Consider the following 23,937-nt stretch of genomic DNA (forward strand, 5'->3'; position numbering starts at 1 on the left):
CAGATGGTGCTTAAAAAGAGTGAAAACATTTGAAAGGAAGTGTGCTCTGATTATTGCAAGAAAAACCTGCATTTGACCCTTCTCACCAAGAAAATTCAGTTTAAAGCCTTTCTTTGGTGATGTTTTAACAATTAATCAAGGTTATTGCCTAACTATACAAAATTAAGTTGCTACCTAAAAACTTCCAACCTCTAAACTGTTAAAATGGTTTCTCCAACACAATTATTAATTAACAGTAAAATGTCTTTGGTGATATCTATATTCTTATGAAAATCTTTAAAAAGAGATTAACTTACAAGTGCCTATTTAGATATGAAACAATTCATGAGAGACATACAGATAACTCAAAATTGATGCAATAAATCTAAAACAGAAATGCACTTTAGCAATGAGGCACTTTCTCTTAAATATTCGATAAAGCTAAACAATATTACATAGCATACTTTTTCCTTAAAGAATCACTTCAAATTTAGGTAACATTTGAGTATATAATATAGTTTAGCAAACCCATTACATTTATAAAATGTGGCATATTAGTTTGGGATAGAAGTTCAACAAGTAAAGAAATAATACACTTTTCTAAAAGTAGTTAAAGGATGTAACCCAAATCCAAGACTGAATATTACCTCATCTTAGGAGTTTTGTTAATCTAGAAAGAAGGCCATATTTTGATTTCTCTATTAACTGATGTGATTACTTCAATTAGCATGTCACTTATAAACCACGGACATTCTTTATATCCAAGATTCCTTGACCCTTTTATATCTGATATTTAAGGCAGATTAAACAGATAACAAAATCTTTTATGGAAATAAAGGTTTTTTTCAGTTTATTGCTTAAGAAACAACAGATTAAAGTGTAAATCTAGGGTTATTCTCTGATTTTACAGATTCAGAATATTATTCCTATAGGTTATTAATATGAAGCATTTGTTTTATTAGCACCTTATTTTATAAAGCTAACCATAAAAGGTGCCTGTACATTTTTTCCATACCTGCTTGCCTGCAAATTCTGTGACCTGATGTAAGAGATAATTAACTGGGAATTTAGTGTATTACTGGACATGAGAGCAGTCCCATTCTTAGAAACTTATAGATGATACACCAAGAGGTCAGCTGAAGAAGTCTAGGCTCTAGTGGCAATACCACATTACTCAGGACCACCAACAAATGTGAACCTTTTTCCAATTAACAATTGATGCCCTTCTTTATGTAAGTTTTTTTTAAACATGTTTTGGCACAAATTCTATTGCATTTCAATAAAAATGTCAGTGCTTTAACATTAAACAATTTTATATACACCTATTCTCAATTCCATAATTGCTTCCTATATATTTCCTTGAAATACAGTGAAATTACATATGATCAGGCAAGGGTCAAATTTAAAGAGATCTTGTATATAAAACTAGTTCATGGCCGTAAGTTTTGGTTGTGGAGCCAAAACATCCAAGACTCATTTGTGGTTTTCAAAATGTACTCTTAATTCATTTTAAGTTAATTAACTTCCATATGTAAGACACTTGTTTTAATCAATCAAGATGTGACACTTTTATAATAATTTTAAAAAATTCTCAAGGATATTTAGGAACTAGGTTTCACAGTACAGCAAAATAATTTCTGTAACTGGATAACAAATTCAGTTTTTGGTGGAGTGTAATGGTCTTTTCCAAGCATTGATAGTTAATAAAAACTGCCTTATAAATTCTGCTTATAAACCCTTTCCAAGAACACACATAATCCAACAAAATGAAGCTAAGATAGTACTGCTGTAAACTTCTTCACCAAAGTCAGAACAATAACAGAAAACTTTAATACAGACTTTTGGACTTGATAAAACATATACGTAAAGGGTAATCATTAACTTTAAGCTTTTACATTGTGAAATGCATCAATGTTGAGATGTATTTTGTATATTTCTTAGAGTTGTACAATGTTTTATTTCTATTCAGAAGGTGTTAACTGTGATACATTTTACTGGAAAATGTAGCACAGCTACCGTGTATACAATATAAAAACTACCTATGTAAAACACAGATTGTGCTCATGTCAGATTTCTAACACAAGTAATTTCTCCTAATTTCCAAGATTTTGTCCGAAGTTGCAAGGTTGTTTCAAAGCTACTGATAAAACAATTTCCAAGGAGGTTTTGTGAAAACAACTGTGGATTTTAAAAGCTTTAAAATGAAGTTTTTCATCTAATTTAAGGTAAAAAGACTTTCTTTGACTTGCAGACTAAACTGTAATGAATGGAAGACTTATAACAAAACTGCAAAATCAATGACATCATCATAGTTCTGACTTTTAATGAATTCATGTATAAAACAATAATCCCACCCCCCACCCATTGCTACAGTATCTAAAAGAAAATATCCTTAAACCATTAATTTTGGTTAGCATGTTTATCCACTACACTGTATTTAATCTATTTGATGCATATGGTTTGGAAATGTGATAGGTAACTAACAGTTTGAATCTACAACTGTTTTTGAGACTTTTGAAGCCATAAAATGTTATCTGCTCTAAAAATCCTAACATTTAAAATCATCATACATAACCCTCATGCCACAATGCCACACACCTAAGGCCAACTTAAAAAGAAAAACAAAGCATTCATTAAACGACAGCAACAAAGTAATGATACATACATAAAATGGGCTATACAATGAAGTTTCATGAAGCAGCACCCGCTTGTCATAAGGCATTATGAACAATTAACCTTACTTACACATTAATTTTATTAGAAGTAAATGTGATCAGCTGCCAACATTGTGAATGGTTTTGAATCTAACTTAGGTTGTCCAAGAAGTCACCTACATTTCTGATCTGGAGGGCTAATGTGCCTTCCTTGTGCAAATTGGTAGACTACACAGAGAGATGCTTAGAATGCCTACAATTATGATGTGCTCCAATGTTAAAGAATAACTGGAATTCTTCACAAAAGGACTTGCACACTCAAGAATGAACTATTTCTTACACAAAAAGCTTACCAAGAATAGGACAGTGGTTCAGAAACCACTTTTCTAAATACAGTTCCATACAAAATAATTTCAAGATATAATTATTAGGTTCTTGTATAGTACCCTATTTAAACGAGAATTAATAAAATAGTTAAGTATGTGAAAACTGCAACACCACAAAGATTGAGCCATTTTACTAGTGTAATTAAACATTTGAACAATCTTGGAACAGGCAAGCAAAATATTCAGAAGAATGAATCATGGCTACACCTAACTGATTCCAGCCATGACGTGCACACTGTGAGACAGCACAAATACCTTATGCAGATGGTTCAGTAGCAGAATGGCACTTGGTTTGCTCTTAAGAGAAACAACATGAATGTAACTGACAATTTTAGAGACAGACAATGGCCTTATTTGCATGCTGAGAATCTGATTGTGTCCCTCTAGTCCACACACCGTTCACTGTGCAATCTGTCGACGAGTAAACAAATAGTGCAGGATTCATTTCAGTGAAATCTAGGCCCCTTGGTCTAACCGAAATCAATTCTTGGTCGATACTGCAATACCATAGGGTATGACTATAAAATAAAGACAGATGATGAATAAGACTCTGTTTGCATAAAAACAATATAATTTACATACAAAAGATTTTAAGCATTTGGGGTTATAATTTACTACATTTCCTGGTGCTAGTGATTATACCAAGATTTAAGTTGCTATTTATGATTTAAATTATTACCATTATTTCTTTTGATTGCCATTATTCTTCTTTGATCATCAAGTTTTCACTAATATACAGCAGAGGTCAAGTTCAAAGCCTATGGACAATGGGGGGCTGCATATGTGACCAAGGAGAGGTGGGGCTGATGGATGGATGATTATAAGCTACATGTTCTGCTTTCAAGTGTTCCACTAGTAACCCAGGTGTTAGGGTGGGGGCTGAACAAATGGATCTGCTGCTGGTGAGAACCCACTAAATCACACATTAAGAGACTCCATGCTCTGAAACTGTGAAACTGGAGTAGTTTTCCAAAGCACATTTTTTTATAAGTTTAATATTTTTTGTTGTGTTAGCATTTAAGATTTATTTTAATGGTCTTAAAAAATACTGAAAAACAAGTAGCTAATGTCACATGAAATATTAGGTCACTGCATTTTTTCAATAGTTGATACTATTATATATTCAGATCCAATATATAAATTTAAAAAGCTCATATTGTCCTAAGTGTTCCTCTATTTAGAAAAGGTATCATGAATCTGGTTACCATATAGTACTAGAAAGAATGTCTTGCAGATACAGGCATATGCTATGCCCCCTCTGCATCTATTTTTGCCTCTATTTCCCATATAATACAGAACCAAAACATCACGAAGTTGGAAAAGGTCTGGAGAACCAATAATTTTCCTTTTCTTAAAGCTGTAGGTTTCCCTTTTAAAAATATAATTTGAGTAGCTACTTTCATGGAATCAAGAAAAGGGGGAAATGGCAACTAACATGTTTCTTCACCTTAGTGTAGGCAAATGAAAAAATCCAGTAGAGAACTTTATTCTTTCACATAGATACAAAGGACAGACTGAGATTTTACAATTCTGAAAATGATCATTGCAGCACTTACATTACATATTGACAAGACTCAACGTTGGGCTATCTTTTACCTTCAGTTCAGGACAGGACAGATGAGTAGGAATAAATGCCCTACATCGTGCTCTCCCAGGGACATGCCACTACTAGCTTTCTAAGGGCTAGAGTAACAACCTTAGTCTCCTGAAATTTTCATGGTCTAAAAGTATTTTGGTTTTAATTTTACTTGTTTTTATTTTCAACTTTATGCAGTTCCTAGAGAATCTGATTATCTAGGAGTGGGGCACAGAAATCTATATTTTACAAAATTCTCTGGAAGTTTCTGAAGCTCAGCCACATTTTGAGACCATTAACACAGATACTCTCCTATCCTTATTTCACTAATTCCCATTCTACTTCACTCCAACCCACAGCTTTCTGTTTATTATAATAATCTTCACTTTTTCTTTCCATTCCTGATTGTTGAATTTGCACACATCCTGTAATTAAGTAACTCATTTTAGGATACATTGAACATATACAGAAGTATCAATCAACAATTCTACTAAGGATGAAAGCAAGAGGGGAATAAGATGGCTTGGTTGTCATTGGTTGGGATTTTCTCAGATTTGGGCTAAAGATGGTTTTCTTTCTCCCCTCCAAAAAACCATTTGTATTGATTCTATGACCACATATAGAGATTAATAATTTTATTGAAATGTGTTATAACACTGAAAATTCTTCAGTGTTAATACTTAATACTTTAAGTTCCATTTGTGTTTCAGTTACTTTATGAAGATGGAATTCCATTTACTAAATGAAACATGGCCTCTCCCTGCATTAAGTGATTGTACTAATTCTGTTTCATAGGTTCTAGTCCTCAAGACTCATTATGTAATTAAAATAATATACTATAAAAGTGTACATTTCAAATGTGATAATTTTAGAAAATGATTAAAATTCTCCTTGGCTGATTACCTTTTTCCCTTAAAGAATACACTCTGTATTTTTATTATAAAACTTTTTATTATAGATTTAGAAAATACAGAAAAGCAACAGAAAATAAGCAAAGAAAAGTTATTTAAATCCTATCACCTAAAGATCTTCCAGTCTTTTTATCTCTTTTTTTCAAAATGGAATTATGCCAAACATATTTTTCATAAACAATTTTGTCCATTAAAAATCTGTCTTCGATCTCCAACACCCAAAAAAAAATCTTTGTGTCCACTTAAAATTTCATATATACATTTCCATATCATTTAATACATTCCTACATGATCATTTTCTAATGGCTGTATCTTATGCTGTTAAAAATGAACTATATGTCAACCATATCTCCTTTTGCTGTACATTTGATATCATTCCATTTTTATGCTACTATAAATTAATTTTGACCCACTGATTCATATCCATCCCCCCAAGACAGATTTCTGAATGTGGAACTACTGATTTAAACAGCATACACATTTTAAGGGTGTTTTGATAAGTACTATTACACTGGTCTTCAAAAATGCTGTTCTATTTTAACATTTCTCTAAGAAATATGAGTGCTCATTCCTCCAGAGCCTTATTGGGTACTCTCCTTTACCATTCTTAATTTGGCAATTTAATAAACATAAAAGAGTATTTTTTTTTTTCATTTCTTGACTTCCAAAGAAGTTAATGTTTAGAATCTATATATGCTTATTAGCCAGCTGTATTTCCTTTTTCGGTAACTTGCCTAATTATATTATTTGTTCATTTTTTCTGTGGAAAGTTTGGCTTTTTCTTATAGATTTATATGAATTCTTTATGTATTAAGGACATGAAACCTTTTTTGTTATCTATTACAAATATTTACTTAGTTGTGGGATTTTTGTCACTTACTTTTCAGTATTAATGGTTAATTTGATTTCTTTGTTCTTTTTCATAGATGCAATGTGAAAGACCATTCCCACTCGAGACCAGTTACTCAACTGTATTTTCTGATCTTTCATGATATCATTTTGACTATCACTTTAAACCATCAGAAATGTACACTGGTGTATAATATGAGGTATGGATTAAACTCCCCTGCCACAGTCTCAGTACAATTAATGAAAACAAGCCCTACTAGATCTGCACCCATCATTCAACACCGTATCTCTGAATGCACAATTTTGAACCACCCTCTCCTGTACTGTTTGCTCTAGCACCACTGGTTTCCTTGCAATTTTTAAACGAGACATACGCCCTGCTGAGAGCCTTTGCAGTGTGTTCCCTGGGCCCAAGGGCTCTACAAACAGATATTCATATGGCTACATCTCTCACTTCCTTTTGATCAAAACCTACCATATCAAGAGGTCTTCCTTGATTATCTTAAAAAAAATTCAGTTAATCTATTTTCAATTTCTTCTAATACTAGAATGTACTTGTTTCTTTTTCATCTGTTATAGTCATTATAGTAAAGGCTCCATGAGAAAAAAGGTTTATGTTCACTTTAACTTTATATCCCCAGGGCTAGAAGGGTGACCATGCCTACTAGATGCTCGATACTAATATGCTCAATGATAAATGAATCTTTTTTATTCCTCTGTTTCCATAGATTCATATATACTAGAATCTTTCAGAATAATAATTTCTTATTCACGTATATGTTAAGTTAGTACCTTATTTTAATTATTTCAACTTTAGAATACATTTTTGTATGTGGCATCACACTTGCCCCTCTACTCATTTTAAAAATGTAACTGACCAGAAGCATCTGTATTTTTTGATTAACTTTAGAATGACTGAATTTGTCAAGTCAGATAAGAACGTAGAAAAGATATGTCTGAAATTACGTTTAACTTCATAATTTAATTATGGGATGAACTGACATCTTTATAATATTTAAATAAACTATAAATTTCTGGTGTGTGAAATGTAATTTTGGATATTATGAAGGGATCATTGTTCTTAGGAAATATTTGCTGCAATATTTAATCATCAACTGTCATAATACCTGATTTATTTTTAAATAGTTCTATAAAAAACAATGCATAAAGAAAGTAATAAGAGAAAGATATGGGAAGAGGAAGAGATGGGCAAAGGAGGCAGGAAATGTAATGAACTGTTAATTGGTTAAGTCTAGGTAAAGGCAAAGACTATTCCTTAAGTAATTATTTCAATTCTCCTACTGTTCAGAAAAATTTCAAAATAAAAACCTGTTAGGAAAATATCAGTACTTAACACTGAATTTTATTAAATATTATATATATGTGTGTGTGTGTGTGTGTGAGAAAAGACTTAAAAAGAGGAGATAACCCCATACTATTAACCCATTCTTGCATTTCTGATAAAAATTCTAAGTCTTTGTACAATATATTAGTATGTTTAGTGGATCAAATGTACCCAAGAAAGCCTAGGAATGTAGCTCAGTGGTACGGCGCTTTCCTAGCATGTGTGAGACCCTGGATTTGATTCCCAGCACTACCAAAAAATATCATACAAAAGAATATTTAATATATTTTAGTATATACTTATTATGTTCATACTTATATTCAAAATGAAATTTGGTACTGGTTTTCTAATTGTGGGTTGTCAGTTTTGCTATCATGTTTATGCTACCTTTGTGAAATGAATTTGGAAGAATTCTACCTTTTTCAATGATTTAAAACTATATATATCATGAAGAGATCTACTTCTTGAAATTTGAAGAATGTGACCATAAAACTGCTTAGGTATCTCTCTCTTTTTCTGAGTACCAGGAATTGAACCCAGGGGTGTTTACCACTGAGCCACATCCCTAACCCTTTTTATATTATTATTATTTAGAGTTTTTATATTATTATTATTTAGAGTTGCTTAGGTCCTTACTAAGTTGCTGAGGCTGACTTTGAACTTGCAATTCTCCTGCCTCAGCATCCTGAGCAGCTGGGATTACAGGTGTGTGCTACCATGCCTAGCCCACTTGGGTATCTGTTGAGGAAGTTAATTCTTTAAAATGCCTTTTGTGAATCAGTGGTTTAACTTCTCTTTCTTCTTGGGTTAATTTTTTTCTCCCCAGGGCTTCACATATGTAGGAGGTTAGTTCTCTACCACTTAGCTACATTCCTAACCCTTCTTGGGTAAATTCTGAACCACTAATATTTTTCTAGAAAGTTGTCTATTTCAGGAAATTCACAAAATCAAAAAACTTAATATTATCCAGCTTTGTGCATATATAAAAAATATATATTTTCTCTCTCTTTTTTTTTTTTCTTTCGGTACTGGGGATTGAACCCAGGGGTGCTTTACCACTGATATACATCCCGGGGTCTTTTTATTATTTTTTTGTTTTGAAACAGGGTCTTGGTAAGTTGCTGAGGACCTTGCTAGGTTGCTGAAGCTGGCCTCGAATTTCTGATCCTCCTGTCTCCTCTCCAGTCACTAGGATTACCTGTATATACTAATAAAAAAGTACAAATTTTTTTCCTAGTAAAGGTACATTCTATTAACTACAACTTCAATTTTCTTATAAGACTATTATCTATAATGTATATCTACATATATAAGACTATTATCTATAATGAAGTATTGAAGAAAGAGGAGGAATTTTGTGTGAATTTGAAAATTTGTCTCATACCAATCATTTTCTAATACTTTGCACCAGGATTTAAGAACATCTTTATTTTTAAGGACACAAACATTGATACTAAGAATTAAAAAGCTATGTGTTTATGAGTTACAGCTATGGACACAGTATATTACTACAGTGGATCAGCCCCAAATCAGCTACCCAGCTTGAAGCTGAAACATCTATACACTTCAGAGTTTTACAAATTTCACCAGTTTGGCTGCTGAAATTTGCTCACCCCTTACCCTTATCTGTATAATGTAAGGTAAAGGATGACTTTTCTAACTAAATGATTTCCTCTTGGCCTTTACAGATGTCATTATATTTGCTTACTCCTCTGCTAAAAAATTAGGACTTCAACATTGTGTATAAAAAAGCATACATTTTAATGATGGCATGGGGATTTCCACAAATAGCAGTGACCAAAAAACTGAGGGAAATTTTAGATAAGGTGATAATTAAAATTTTTTTTATTAGTATTAAAGTGTTATTTTAATACTTAACATTTATTTATTCCCAACTCCAAAACTGCCACACTGAAGTTTACTAGTTACTAGTTGTTACATAATTCTCCTTTCTTGGTTCCAAGGAAATAGGATGAAGACTACCTTAATTGCTGGCATAAAAGAACATTGGGTATTTTAATGAAATGCTGTTGATTATTAGTCCTCAAGACTAAATCATAGATATCTCTAAACCTAAAAATAATCCTTATTATAGTACACTTAATTCTCTACTCTCCAAAAAATTTTAAAGTGTATTTTTGTTAGATAAACTTTTCTCAGACACATGTTCCAGTATTATCAGCACATTACTAAATTAGCTCACTATCATTTCCTTATTAAAAGAGGTAATAAGATTAAGTAACTTACAGCAGTGCCCAGTAAGCAAGCTCACAATTAGAATTTCTTCTTGCTGCAATTTAGTCACCTAACTTGTCATTTCATCTTTCACTTGTAGATGAGTGACTCATTAAAAAACAAAAACAAAAACAACATTTTGAGCTGGGACTATAGCTCAGGGGTAGAGCACTACCTAGTGTGTGGGAGGTCTGGGTTTGATCCCTAGCACCACAAAAATCAAAATAAAAATCACTTATACAAAGAAGCAACAATCCAATATGGATCAGAGATTTCTCAAGGACTGAAAGTAGTAATTATTAAAAATTTCTGACTCATAAATAATGGATTTAATATTTATAATTTCATTTTGTATTCAATAAAGTTGAATAATTCAGGAAAGCTAAAATAATGGGGAATTTGGGGGATTTAAGTTTAGAAAAGGTCATAAAAACATCAGTTTTACAAAGTGACATGTCTCAGGAACTCAAGCTGGGGATGAAGCGATCACCGCCATGGCATCATGATGGTCATATGTACCGTCGTGAGTGCCTCTTACCTGATACAAAGGGCCATCCTGAGAGCAGACTTGCGTAGCTGAGCAGTTCAGACACCGAAACTGCGGAGGAGATGAACTCATCAGATAAGAGGCATCCACAACTGGATACATATTTAAAACTGATTATTTAAAATATTTTAACGTTAAACAGTAAGCGTCAACATGATTAATTAAAAAAACACTGAGAAAATGATAGTTGATTTTGAAAAAAATAGATTTAATTACTTTGTGATTGGTAAAATTTTTAGCTTGAAGTAATTTTGGCAACTAGCTATGAGTAAGGTTAATATTTTGAAAATGCCAATATGGTATCCTACCCTTTCCATATCCTTTTCAAATACTAGTTCCTGAGAAAATCCTCACCTCTTGGTACATGAGGGCACTCTCTTTCTTCCATCCCTTCCTGCGATCAGTCTCTCCTAGGTCTCCTCTTCAACTACCCCTGAAAGCAGCACTGTTCAGTGAGATCAGAGCTCTGTGTGGGGCATGGAACTTCACTCAACCTATAAGGGATCCATTTTCTGTTTTATTTAGGTTCTTTATATTGCCCAAACTAGATTCTTAGCCTCCATATCTATTTTAACATCATTAGATTATGAGCTCCTTGAATATTTATATTTGCAATCTTAGATAGTTAAGGCCCAGAACTGACACACAGCAGCCACTCATTGTTTTATGAGTAAATTAATGAATGAATATTTTTTAAACTACCAAGTAGAATCATTTGTAAACCCACTACCTTTGAACAGTTTAACCACATGTGAAATCATTACTGACTTCCAAAATATGCTACAACTTGTTAAATACAAATATAATTTTCATTATAATGGGACTATAAAACAATATGTATACTTAAAATCATGCATATATGAATTCAACATTGCACATTCTTCAAAATGGAAAAATTAAATACATGAAGGAATTGTAAATAAACCTGAATATTTCTAACTTCCCAGAGTAGATTTTAAAAGATACACTTTGATTATAAATTTCCTATTTCCCCAAAATACTTTAGCAATTTTTTTCTTTAGAAGCTGGTCCTTGATTTTGAGTACTGTGCTCATCAGTATGCTGTGAAATGTGCCCGGTGGTATGATCCTTTAGTGACGTCCTTTTTCTCGTAGAGTTCCAAAAAAGAGTTCTCAAGCACTGATCTATTCAACTTTTCCTAACCAGACTAGTTGCACAATGCATTCTATAAGAATAGAGAGTTAAAGTGGAAAAAGGCAATTTCACTAGTTCTTCTCTTTTCTATTAGTCTCTTTGGTATCAAGATGGTATCTTTGCTTTTCCTAAAACTGCCTAATAATAAAAAATAAGTCAAAGAAAGATAAGCATGGTATAGTCACTTCTGTGCTGAACTAGCAAAAGATTCTTGAGAAGAAAAGGCTGTGATGACAAAAGGACTGAACAGAAAGATACTGACAGAGGTCAGAGGTGGAACCAAGTGAAGGAAGAGGGAACTATGATCATAATGAAAGTTAACATACATGAGCTATTACTAAGATAATTAACATTATATCAGGCACTCTGCTAGGAACTTGAATATATAATATTTCATTAATTCTTGTTCAACTTTTCAACACAGGTACTGGTACTTTAATTTTTAAGGATCAACTAAGGAAAACTAGGAAGCAGGACACATCTGGGAGAAAATTACTGCAACCTATATAAGATAAGATTCATATACAGAATATATAAAGAATTCCCAGAAGCCAATAAGAAAAAGACAAACATAAAAAAAAGACAATGAATATGAAAGTTCACAGATGAAATCTAAGATTGATAATATGCAGTGTTGGTGAGGATGTCAGAAAATGGGCACTCCCTTGTACATTACTGGTATGATTACAAACTGTTAAACCTTTTTAGAGAACATTTTTTCATTATCTCTCAATTTAACATATGCACACTCTGTTGTAAACGTACTTCTAGGAATCCAGACAATGGATATGCTTGCACATTGCAAAAAAATATATGTACCAGAAAATATATGGCAATGTATATGTCAAAAAACTTAAAAAACCCAAAATGTCCACCATTAAAGTGTTACATTCATACATATTGAGTTTTATCACTACATTAAAAAGAATTATTTCAAAGTTTATTGTTTCTCCACAAGATTTATTTCCAAGAAAGAAAAAGAAGTTGCAAAATAATACATATGGTTCATGTTTCAAAAAACTGTGATGAAGAGGATTCAAGTATTAGATTGATGATGACATTAGATGACTGAGTCCCTTCTGAATTAATTCTATACCTTCAATTTATAGATGTGGAAGCCAAAGAACAAGTAAGTAGGCATAGATCACACTAAAACCCTATTACTCAAGGATGGTTAAAGATCAGATGCACTGGCACCTCCTGGGAGCTGTCTAGAAAGGCAGAACCACGGGGCCTGTCCCAGACTGAGTCAGTATCTATTTTACCAAGATCCCAAGATGATTTATATTTGGATTAAAGTTGGAGAAGACTGTTTATTTATTTTTTTTAAGTAAGAAGCAAAACATCATGGTCATCCATGAGTACAAGAAATCCTGCAGTGGCAATATTATTAAGAACTGAAAATTTTCTAAGAGGTCTCTAAGTTTGACTGGATGTTTGTTTTGATTCCTAAAGATAAAAAATCTTTCAAAAACACATCAAAATGGAGAAATGGGTCCAGGAAGGGCAGGGGCTAAAGAAAAGGGGCTATGCTTGAAGTGGAACTACTCCGGGATAGAGGAAAACAGTGGTACAGAAGTGTGTGGTGCAGGGAGACACCCCACTACTTGAGGACTGCAGGCAAAATTAATTTTCCTGAGACTTCTCCAGAAGGGTAGGAATGGGACAAGGGAAGTGGTGATCTGAATATGGAGTAGCCTTGCCAGAGGTGACACAAGGAGGAAAGAAAACTACAGATTTACTAAGACATAGACAAAGGGTATAGAACATATGAGGAAATCTCCAACAACCCCAAATACAATGAAAAACTATAAAGATGCCAATTCCTGAGAAGCAACCTAGAAATATAACTCACTGCCAATCACAATCCCATTCAACAGTTCATCAGGAAGAATGGGTAAAACTAGACAAAACAACTTTTTAAAATGTTTTCGCCCCAATAGGTACTAACATACATCATAAAGCAACTTAGAAGGTCTATTTTCTTTATAAGACATGTTAGTGTGGACTCAATCAAAATTATTCCAAAGAAAACGGACAATTTTCTAAAAGGGATTTCACAGGGATGTTATATAATCAGCTTTTTAAGAAGCTATATAATGCGTAATACTGGTTCATAATAAGACCTGCTCGAAAGAACAAGAATGTCCAGAAATATATACAGATGTGTATGTTTGTACACATACATATACATGTATACATTTGTAGATAATGTTGATATCTTGAAATAAGGTTAAGGTATTGATTATTCAATAAATTGTATTTCTGATTTAAAAAAACTTTAGAGTTAAGACCTGTGAATATGGGTGTGCAAATAAATTGATCCCAGGAGGTATAGTAAAATGTTTACTATAAGAAAGTATAAGCAGTGAAAGAACCACATTGCAGTCATTAGTTTAGGAAAACAACTCCAGCACAAAGCACAGCTAGTTATCAATGGCAGTAGGCAGAATAATGAGCTTTTAGACATCTTGGTCTCTTGATGGCAGAGATGGGAAGGGATGAATCACAAAAAAATAGGCTAGTACAGTCTTACTGAAGAAATGATGGTTTTATTACTACTGCTATATTTGTCCAGGTCACGCTTCTACCAGAATTCATCTAACCATAACAATTTTGTACTTAATTGGAACCTGAGCAAGAATTTAAAGGTTTTTTTTTTTTTTAACAGAAAACAAATGAGAAATTGATATTTGAATAAATGAAAGTATCTTTAGGATAATTTTTGCATAACTACTACTTTATAAAACAAAATTTTCACTTAATTTAGTCTTCAAACAAATGTATAGGGAAGTGTGTGAGGTGCTAGAGATTCACAGTGAACAAATGAAAATCTTTTTTTTTTTTTTCTATACCAGGGATTGAATCTAACAGCCCTTAACCACTGAGCCACATCCCCTGCCCTCTCTATTGTTTTAAATTTTGAGACTGGCCTTGAACTTGCACCCTCCTGCCTCAGTCTCCTGAGTTGCTAGAATTACAGATGTGTGCCACCATGCCTGGCTAAAATCTCAGTTTTTAGATTACATTTTAGTTAGGGGACAAATAATAAACATATAAATAAGAGGCACAGCATGTCAGATGGTTTTAAATAACCATGAAAAACAATAAGCATGTCATCTGGAGAGGAAGCTGTAATTTTAAGGGAGATCAGAGACCTCACTGAGGTGACAAAGAAGCAAAATTATTGAAGTAAGGAGTGTAAAGGAACTATTGGGATGAATACCTGGCAAGGCGCTGCAAGTAGGGCAGGCTTGAGAAAGCACAGAAAACACTGTCTGGAGGGCTGTGAGCCAAAGGGAGAGGAAATGGTTATGTCGGAGAGGGGAGCCAGGATAACTGTGTGGGCCATCTCTGTGGGTCTCTGGAAGGACTTTGGCTTTTATCTAAATGATACTGAACAGGATGGCACAAAGTGACATGTCCTCTAGCTTTGGTGCCAGGGGAGGAGAGCATGTAGGTAGGGTAGAGCCCTGCTGGGAGACTTTCAGAATCATTATGGAGAATGGCCATGGTGGGTAAGACCCGAGTAGTAGTGAGACACAGCAGGACTGTGATTCTAGTATTTTGATGGCAGTGGTTAGAATTTGCTAAAGATGAGTGAAAGAAAAAGAATATAATCAGGGCTGATTTCAGGAATTTTGGTTTGAGCAATTGGAAAAATGAAGCTACCAATCTCAAAACCACTGAGACTATGAAGACTGCAGGAGATACAGGTTTGGAGAAGAACAACCAAAGAACCAGGACTGTCATGAAAAAAAGAAAAGAAAACAAATAGACTAATATATTACTTTACTATTGTACTAGATGTAAAAGATGGTAATTTTTCTTATTGTTTAGTTTTTCACTTGAATGATAAAATATTGAATTACTTTTTGAACTTTTATTAACATAAGACTTAACTAAAGAATTCAAACTATTCAGAAATGTGTGATCAGAAATGAAATTACAGCAAAAACTGATTTAACTGATAGTCTATTAACAAAAAAGATTTCTGCAAATTAGATCTGACTTTAAAATAACTGTCAGTGTTGGGCCACTTTGGGCAGGGATCTTGTAGAAGGATAGGTGAGCACCAGAAGAGGCCTCACAGTGATGGCCATTTACATCTCTTTTAATCTTCAGGAAAATCTATTCATAATGATGACTATCAGCACTAAAACACTAAAATGTTCACTGAACTACCAACGAAAGCTAAAAGTACATTCAATACAAGGTTAATGCTACGTGTAATATTACAATATTCCTTGCCCAACAGTACTGGCTAAGAGAACTTACTCTTTCCGCAATATGCACCTGGTATATGAAACATTTTGGTTTTAATGCTTAAAACAAGAATAATTCATATACAACCCTTTAAAAACACTATAAAATGTCACAGAGAAGCAAGTAGTTATTTACGAAATACAAAGACAACTGTATTTTTTTAAAAAATGAACCCCAAAGAGATTTGATGAGTTCTTAGAGATCACACAACTAGTTGGTAACTGACACTAGGTGCTCTTTTTTTCTTCCTGGTTTTGAACTACTTTTTGCTATGGCTAACGCATTCAGCTTCACAAGGAAGGCTTCACCCATATGAAACTCAAATAGGAAAAAATTTTGATTTAAGAAATTAGGTGGTTCATTTATTATTACATCATATCAAGACATTTATTCTGATAAACAGTTAAATGTCTTACCCGCTGAATAGCATAACAGTAATTTTTTGATGTTTGCTTTATAACAGTTCTAAAGATAATTACATTCAATGAAGTATGTTTGAACTACTCAACCCCTGTTATATCTGGATTTTATATTACCTATTCTTGGGGGAGGTAACATTTCTTAATTTTGTTTTATTTTATGAATAATTTATAATAAAATGTAATAAAACCTATTTACAAAGTAAAAGCATTACATTACTCAGAGTTGAAAAGTATGGCATCGTACCATAAACACCACAGAAACTTAATGTCTTAAAGGTGACCTTAGAAGTTATCTAGTCCAACTTTTCAGTCAATCATAATTAGGGCTTATTCATCACTCAGATCATAAAGAGAATTTCTGGTAGCATTTCTGAATATTCCTTACTCCCACAAATCAATCTTACAAACCCTAATGCCTCAAATTTCCCTAATATCCCATGTTACTTAAACTCTGGTGTACTCAAACCTAAATTAAGACTATTCAAAAACAGAGTTCAAAATACAAAATTTTCTTTTTTGGGTTTTCTTAGGTTTTCTCCTTTAAATAATTTTTCATGGGGCCTGGGCATATTAATTGAATTCTGGTATCAGACACCACAGCAAATTCACTTACCCTTAGGCCTGATTTTATACTTTCAATGTAAAGGAGGTACCTGAAAAAGAGATTATCCAGATTCTACCCTATATGTCCCCTTTATCACAACTGTAAATAAATTCCATTCCCACTCTATGTACTTGTAAGTTCCTATCAATTACTGAGCTTTCAAAAAAATGTGTCATCTATCTTGAGGTTAGCAGAATCCTGAGCATATTTAAATGGAGTTTTAAACTCACCTTAAAAAACAAAAACACATATAACACAGACATTGGTCTTGTAATTGGACCAGCTTTTTCAGAGTGCTGGGAGAAACAAAAGGAACCAGTTTCTTCTCCTTCTTAAATCAGGTTTTTAAAAAATTCCTAAGTAATATTATTAAATTTTAATAATATAGTAGCATATAATTAAATATACACATAGGTAAATATAAAAGCAATTTACGTTTTCTCCTCTTAGTCGCCATCTTGTCATATAGATGAATTCCATAGTATGATCCTTCCCCATAATTTCACCATTGCACAGCACATCCAACTTTAAAAAGAATAGTTACAGATATATTAACATAAGTATTTTCAATTCATAAGTTTTACACATTTTTTTCAAATTTCAATTTTTTCAATAACAAAATAGAACTATTCATTATTTAAAAGAACACTGAATATTTTTATTTTCTACCACTTTTCTTTCTCACACAGTATTAACAATTCAGATATAAGTAACATGAAGCACTGTTTATCTTGTCTCACATAATCTGGATCTCAAGTTCATACACATAATTTATAAATGCAATAAAGGTCTTCTTAGTCCACATATCTGTGCAACCTTAGAGGTTTTAGACATACTTCTGTGACTGCCCCTTGCTGAATGAGAACAAACTATAGCAAGCTCACAGTTCCTTACAGCTTCTCTGGCTTCTAAATTCAACTCTCAGAATCCTTTAGACTTTCCAAGATTGAAAGGGGTTACTTAGTTTGGATTTAAAGAGGGTAATGAACGTGGATACGGTAATTTATGGAACCTTTAAGGTTTATAAGAATTTCTAGTAATTACTGATAACTAAATTGACACAACATTTAGGACTATAGCACAGGTCTGTGTGTTCTAGGGCTACTTGGTTGGTAACTTGCACCACAGTTACAGTATCCTCTTCTTTCCATGCATGAAATGTCAAAAAGGGTTACACTAATAAATGCTCATTTTTGGTCTAGGTTGCAGTAACCAAAAAAAACCCCAAATCCTTGTGAAGGTCACAGGAACTCTGGCTGTTGTTCATTAATTTGACAAAGCATAGTTAAACATATCTCTATAAATAACATTTCAATTCTCCAGCTATTGAAATCAACTAGTAAGATTTCATAAGTGTGAAGAGGAGTCCTACAGAATGAGTTCTAAGTAATTCTCTGTCTGGCTCAATAGAAACTACAGCTTTGAATTTTAAGTCTAAAACAAACTTAGTCCCAATTATATTAGACATGTGAAAGTGAATTATTGATCTTTTGATGATTTATGGTGACTCATCAACTTCAAAATGTTTTTCAGACATCATTTTATTAACTCTTAAAAAGGACAAAGTAGATAATCTCCTTTTCTTTATATTGCCTATAAAATTCACAAGCAAAGAAGTAAAGGAATTTATGTAGGATGCTATTACTAATCATTTAACAACTAAACTAAACTATCCTGCCCAATTACAAAACTGTAAAAGAAGTTTTAGCTGTCAGGCATTTCATTAAAACATCCTCCAACATGCCAGGCAGCAAAATAATGGGAGACCAATCAATATTTCTATGAAATCATAGGAAAATTCTTCGGGATAGATAAGAACTGTCTCTTTTCTTTCCATCTTTGTCTGCAGACAAATAAAAAACTGCCAGAAGTAATACAGACAGTAAGTGTTCCTAGCTCTAACAACTTTCTGAACAGAAACTAGAAATTGGTAACTAATGAGTAAGACTTAAAAAGTAAGGAGATAAAACTGTACATGGTATTTTGCAAGAAGAAAATAAAATGTAAAACCAAATCATAAAAATGAGTTCACTGTCTATTTTTCACTGTGTTTCCATCTATAAATTGTTATCTTTTACTTTTACTAATCACTGGGCTCAAAAACCTAATTGTTGCAATTTGGTGCTGGGAATTAGAACCCAGGGCCTTGTGCTTGTGAGGCAAGCACTCTACCAACTGAACTATATCCCCAGCCCCCATAATTGTTGCAATTTTAAACACAAAAATTGATGTCTCTAGAATTTTTGTTGTGTGATTGTTGGACCAAATAAAAATAATAATAAAATAACCCAGACCCTAATTAGTCATCAGAGAAAAATTAAGTTTAAAATCAAAGGCTTCCTTTAAAATGGACTTCATACTTGTCAATGCCTGTGTTCAAATTCTATCACATTTTATTTTTCCTATGGTTACTGTTTATTCTCTGAACACATTATATGCTACTTATGATCAATATTGGGGCAATTTGCCTTTCTGATTAAAGTGGTAAATTGCATTGTGCAGATGTAATATGTTATTTTAGCCTAGTGGTAAATAATATCATTTTTGCATACATGAAATTATATATTATATAAATGGAATATTATATTCTAAAAATTAAATTCTTATAAGAAAATGAAAGTTTCCACAAAATTAATTTGAATATATTATGTTAAAACTCAGTCCTTGTGTTAGAATTTTATTTCAGAAGAGAATTATCAAAATAAGCAAGGTTAGACATTATTTAACTTACCTCATAAGAACTTGGAAGTTTTAGTTTTAAACTTAGAAATTTTTTAATAGTTCCCACAGTTACACGTGTAGAACATCGAATGAATTTCTTCATTAGACCCTAAGGAAATAAATAGCTAATTAAAACATTCTACTTTAATTTTTGTGAACCATTTTCACTATACTATCATTTTGAGTATTTTCTAAATGCTTTGTGAGAACATTTCAATTTACAGCTCTTTATACTTGTAAGTAAAAATGTTCCTGGTTCTCAGGCACTGACAAGACATTCTTCAAAAAAGTATGAGTATGTACTCGAGGAAAATCTTGGCAAAAAGACAATATACTTATTACTAAGACATTTTAGTAAACAAAACACCATGAGTTTAAGTAAAAATAACAAAAGAAATGTCACAAAAAGCATGCAAATATTTTATTATATAATATCACTTCTGAAAGCACTGGAGACATTTTCTAAACATGATGCCATAACTTAAATGATTTTAGAAATAGCGTGATTTCAAATGAGATTCTGAGGAGTCCCGTCATGCAACAGAGAGAGGCCAGTTAGGTCACAACATGAGTCAGCAACTAAAAGTTGTATAGAAAACCATGTCCCCCAAGGGGCTACAATAGTACTTCACTGAAAAAAACTGTTCAGGGTGCCCTGCTGTGTCTCATTTGTAAAATGCAGAGTAGCACCAATTCACTCTTTAAGCATGAGCATCTTTAAGACATAAGAATATCCCAGAATAGATATTCAAACTAAAAATGAAACAAAATGAGATTATAAACATTATAAACATGTGAACCAATATGTGAAACAAAATTATATCCCACTACCTGAAAAGTTATCTGAACACTGAAACAAAAACAAAATACAATGGAATCTTAAAGACACAAAGTATTACTCCTATTGGGTCAGCATCCAGAACAATACTGTATTTTTAAATTCACTAAGTCAAAAGTAGAACTATTTCAGTTAATGTTCACTTCCTAGTAAAACACAGTTCTTGGCAAAGATTAACAGAAACAAATCCACAAATGACACTTGATCACAATTCAAATGGTAAAGTATTCATTAAAAGAAAATAAATGAGTTGAAAGTTACATTGAAAGTAAAACATACTCTACTCATTTCAAATACAAAGATGGGATTACAAAGACAGCATTAAAGCAAAGGGATGGGTATTCAGTTCCAGCTTCCTTCTCTTATCTGTTCATATCATCTCAACTACTCCAAGCTTTACCATCAATTTTCTTTCTACTCCAAATATCCTATTAAAGAATCATTAGTATAGTTTTGCAAGTTTCAGTAAAGTCAAAGCATGTGAGGGCACTGGAAAACCTTTAAATGTAATCTCATCTGCAGAAGAATCTTGATATCATTGCAGAAATGACCTTGATATCACTACTCGATCTTTCAGAAAATATTAATCTTTTAGAGATGTCAGAAGAGTTTTAAAGCCACATTTTAAAAATGGGTCAAAGGCTTGTTTCTGAAATTTATAATTCAATAAACTTTGACATCAATCTAACAAAACTCCAGTCTGAATTGTTTAAGAGTTGATTTGTAAGTACCTAGAAAATAAAAATATTAATGACTAAGCATTTTCCCTTTCTAGGAACACTTTATTATGATACCTATTCAACCTTGTTCTGTTTCCTAGCAAAGTACACCTGGGAATTGCCATGCAAATGTCTGAAAAGTAACTGAAGCCTTTTAAGAAGGGCAATGTCAGTTGAGAGTACTCAGATGATGAGAATGGGTAGGGAGAACCTCAAAGAGATGACCCTGAGCTGTGCTTCCTCCCCACCATTTTTAATTTATGACACACGTGGAAAATGGAAACATTTGTATTATATATTGTGGTTTGAAGAGAGACTGCTAGGAGGTAGACCTGCTCAGATGTCCAGAGGGGTTCAATATTTTAGGAACAACTGTACACTTGAAGAAATATTATAGAATTGGGAGACTTTTTGTGTTTCAAGAATGTAACCTTCCATCTCCATGGTACAACACCCTTGCTTTCTATTCTGTCCCTTTCAACTGAGGCCAGAAAAAGAATTAAAAAATGTTTCCTGCCTACTTCTAAATTCATTACCCTAGAGGTTTAAAAAAAATCATTTATCCTTTTGTTTTTGAAAAATTGAAAGACCACTGTCTGAAATAAGAGAGTGGTCTTTACTGCAAGTTAAATGGGCCTAAATATAGTTCTGGGATACAACTCAACAAAGTTCTAGTCTTTATGATAAAGATGATAAGGATTCTTGAGTTTTTGTTTTTTAAACTCAGACCCCTTAAAATATTTTTCTCTCATCTTCAGAATGTTATGGTTTATATCTCCACCAAAGTAACTGACAAGCTTGACACTTTTAAAAACTAAACCACAATACAAATGCAATAAAATTCACCATTTAAAGTATATAATTTAGTAGTTTCTATACCATTCACAAAGTTATATTACTATTATCTAATTCCAAGACATTTTTTATCATTGTCAAAAGAAATTCCTTACCCATTAGCAGTCATTTCCCATTCCTCTTTCTCCTCAAGCCTCTGATAGCTGCTAACTCTACTTTCTCAATGAAATCACTGAGTCTGGGTATTTTATACGAAGGGGCTCATTCAATATGTGGTCTTTGTGTCTGGTTTTCTTTCACTTAGCTCAGTGTTTTCGAGGTCCAACCAGGTTGTAGCACAAATAAATACTGCATTCACGCTTATGGCTGAACAATATTGCAATGGGTGCATATATTACATTTTGTTTATCCATTGGTTGACTGATGGACATTTGGGTTGTTTTCACTTTTTGACTATTATAAATAATTCTATGATGAAAAAAAATGTGTGTACATATATATGATATATATTTAAATATATACATACATACGAGGTTTTGTATGAATGTTTTAAATTTTTATATGATCAATATTCTTAGGAGTAGAATTGATAGGTCAAATAGTAACAATCATGCTTAACTTTCTGAGGAATTACTGAATTATTTTTCACAGTGGCTATACCATTTCACCAATATACGAGAGCTCCAATTTCTCCACAGTCGCCTCCCTAACATTTATTACTTTCCTAGTGGGTGTGAAATGGTATCTAATTTTGGTTTAGATCTGCAGAGCTCTAATGACTAAGGATGGTTCATCATCTTTTCGTGTGATTATTGACTATGTGACTATTTCTTTTGAAAAGATGTCTGTTCAAATCCTTAGCCTATTTTAAAAGTTAACCTTTTTGTTGCTGATTTGTTAAGAGTTCTTTATATATCTAAATACTGAAACCTTATTAGACATGTGAATTACAAATATCTTTTCCCATTCATGTTTTTTAAAAATTTTCTTTATAGCATACTTCAATGCACTGAAGTTTTTAATCTTGATGAAGTTCAATTCATCTAGTTTTTCTTTTCTTCATGTGCTTTTGTGAACATTTCCAAGAATCTACTGTCAAATCCAAGGTCATGAAGATTTATCCCTACATTTTCTTCTTAGAGTTTCACAGTTTTTGCTCTTTAGATATTTAATCAATTTTAGATTAATTTTTTTATGTAGTGTGAGACAGGGGTCCAACTGTACTCTTGTGCATGTAGATAATTCATTTGTCCCAGTACCATTTGTTGAAAAGATACTCTTTTCCCTTGAATTATCTTGGTTCCCATGTAAAAAATAAATTCACCACAGTTGTATGGGTTTATTTCTCACTCTCAATTCCATTTTGTTAATATACATGTTATGTCAGTGTAACTATTTTGATTACTGTAGTTTGAAACCAAGTTTTGATATTGGAGTTGAGTCACTAAACTTTGACTGATCTTTTTTTGTTTGTTTTTGTTTTTTAGAGACAGGATCTCACTAAGTTACTTAGGGACTCATTAAATGGCTGATGCTGGCTTGGAACTTGCTATCCTCCTGCCTTAGCCTCCCAAACTGCTGGGATTGCAGGCATGCACCACCTGGCCCAGCTGATCTTTGCTCTTTGAAGATTACTTTGACTATTCTAGGTCCCCTGGTTTTCATATGACTTTTGGGATCAGCTGTAATTCTTGCAAAAAAGGCAGTTGGAATTCTGGTACAAGTTTCATTGGATCTGCAGAGAGATTTGTGTAGTACTGCTATTTTAATCCATAAACAAGGGATGCCTTCATTTATTAGGTCTTTAATTATTTTTGACAATGTTTTCTAGTTTTTGATTAAATATATTCCTAAGTATTTTATTCCTTTTTTTTTTTTTGTCTTTAGACTTCATTTGCTGAAACCTTTATTTATTTATTTATTTAATTTATTTTT

At 32.7% G+C, this 23,937-nt stretch overlaps 1 protein-coding gene across 12 annotated transcripts in view; it reads right to left on the reverse strand.

Moving 5' to 3' along the window:
• Positions 1 to 628: 628 nt before the first annotated feature.
• Positions 629 to 23,937, reverse strand: part of PCGF5 (polycomb group ring finger 5) — a 105,402-nt gene continuing 82,093 nt past the window's right edge. For 9 of the 12 annotated variants that reach the window (XM_079138275.1, XM_079138267.1, XM_079138273.1 and 6 more), the window contains 4 exons: positions 19,661 to 19,759; positions 17,365 to 17,454; positions 10,474 to 10,533; positions 629 to 3,537 (listed from right to left, as the gene is read on the reverse strand). In XM_079138275.1, coding sequence (XP_078994401.1) covers positions 3,490 to 3,537; positions 10,474 to 10,533; positions 17,365 to 17,454; positions 19,661 to 19,759 — 297 coding nt within the window. In that variant the 3' untranslated portion in view covers positions 629 to 3,489. The other 3 variants (XR_013763545.1, XM_079138277.1, XM_079138268.1) reach the window with 3 other exon arrangements.

The sequence above is a fragment of the Sciurus vulgaris genome (assembly GCF_902686455.1).
Source record: "Sciurus vulgaris genome assembly, chromosome: 4".
Taxonomy (NCBI): domain Eukaryota; kingdom Metazoa; phylum Chordata; class Mammalia; order Rodentia; family Sciuridae; genus Sciurus; species Sciurus vulgaris.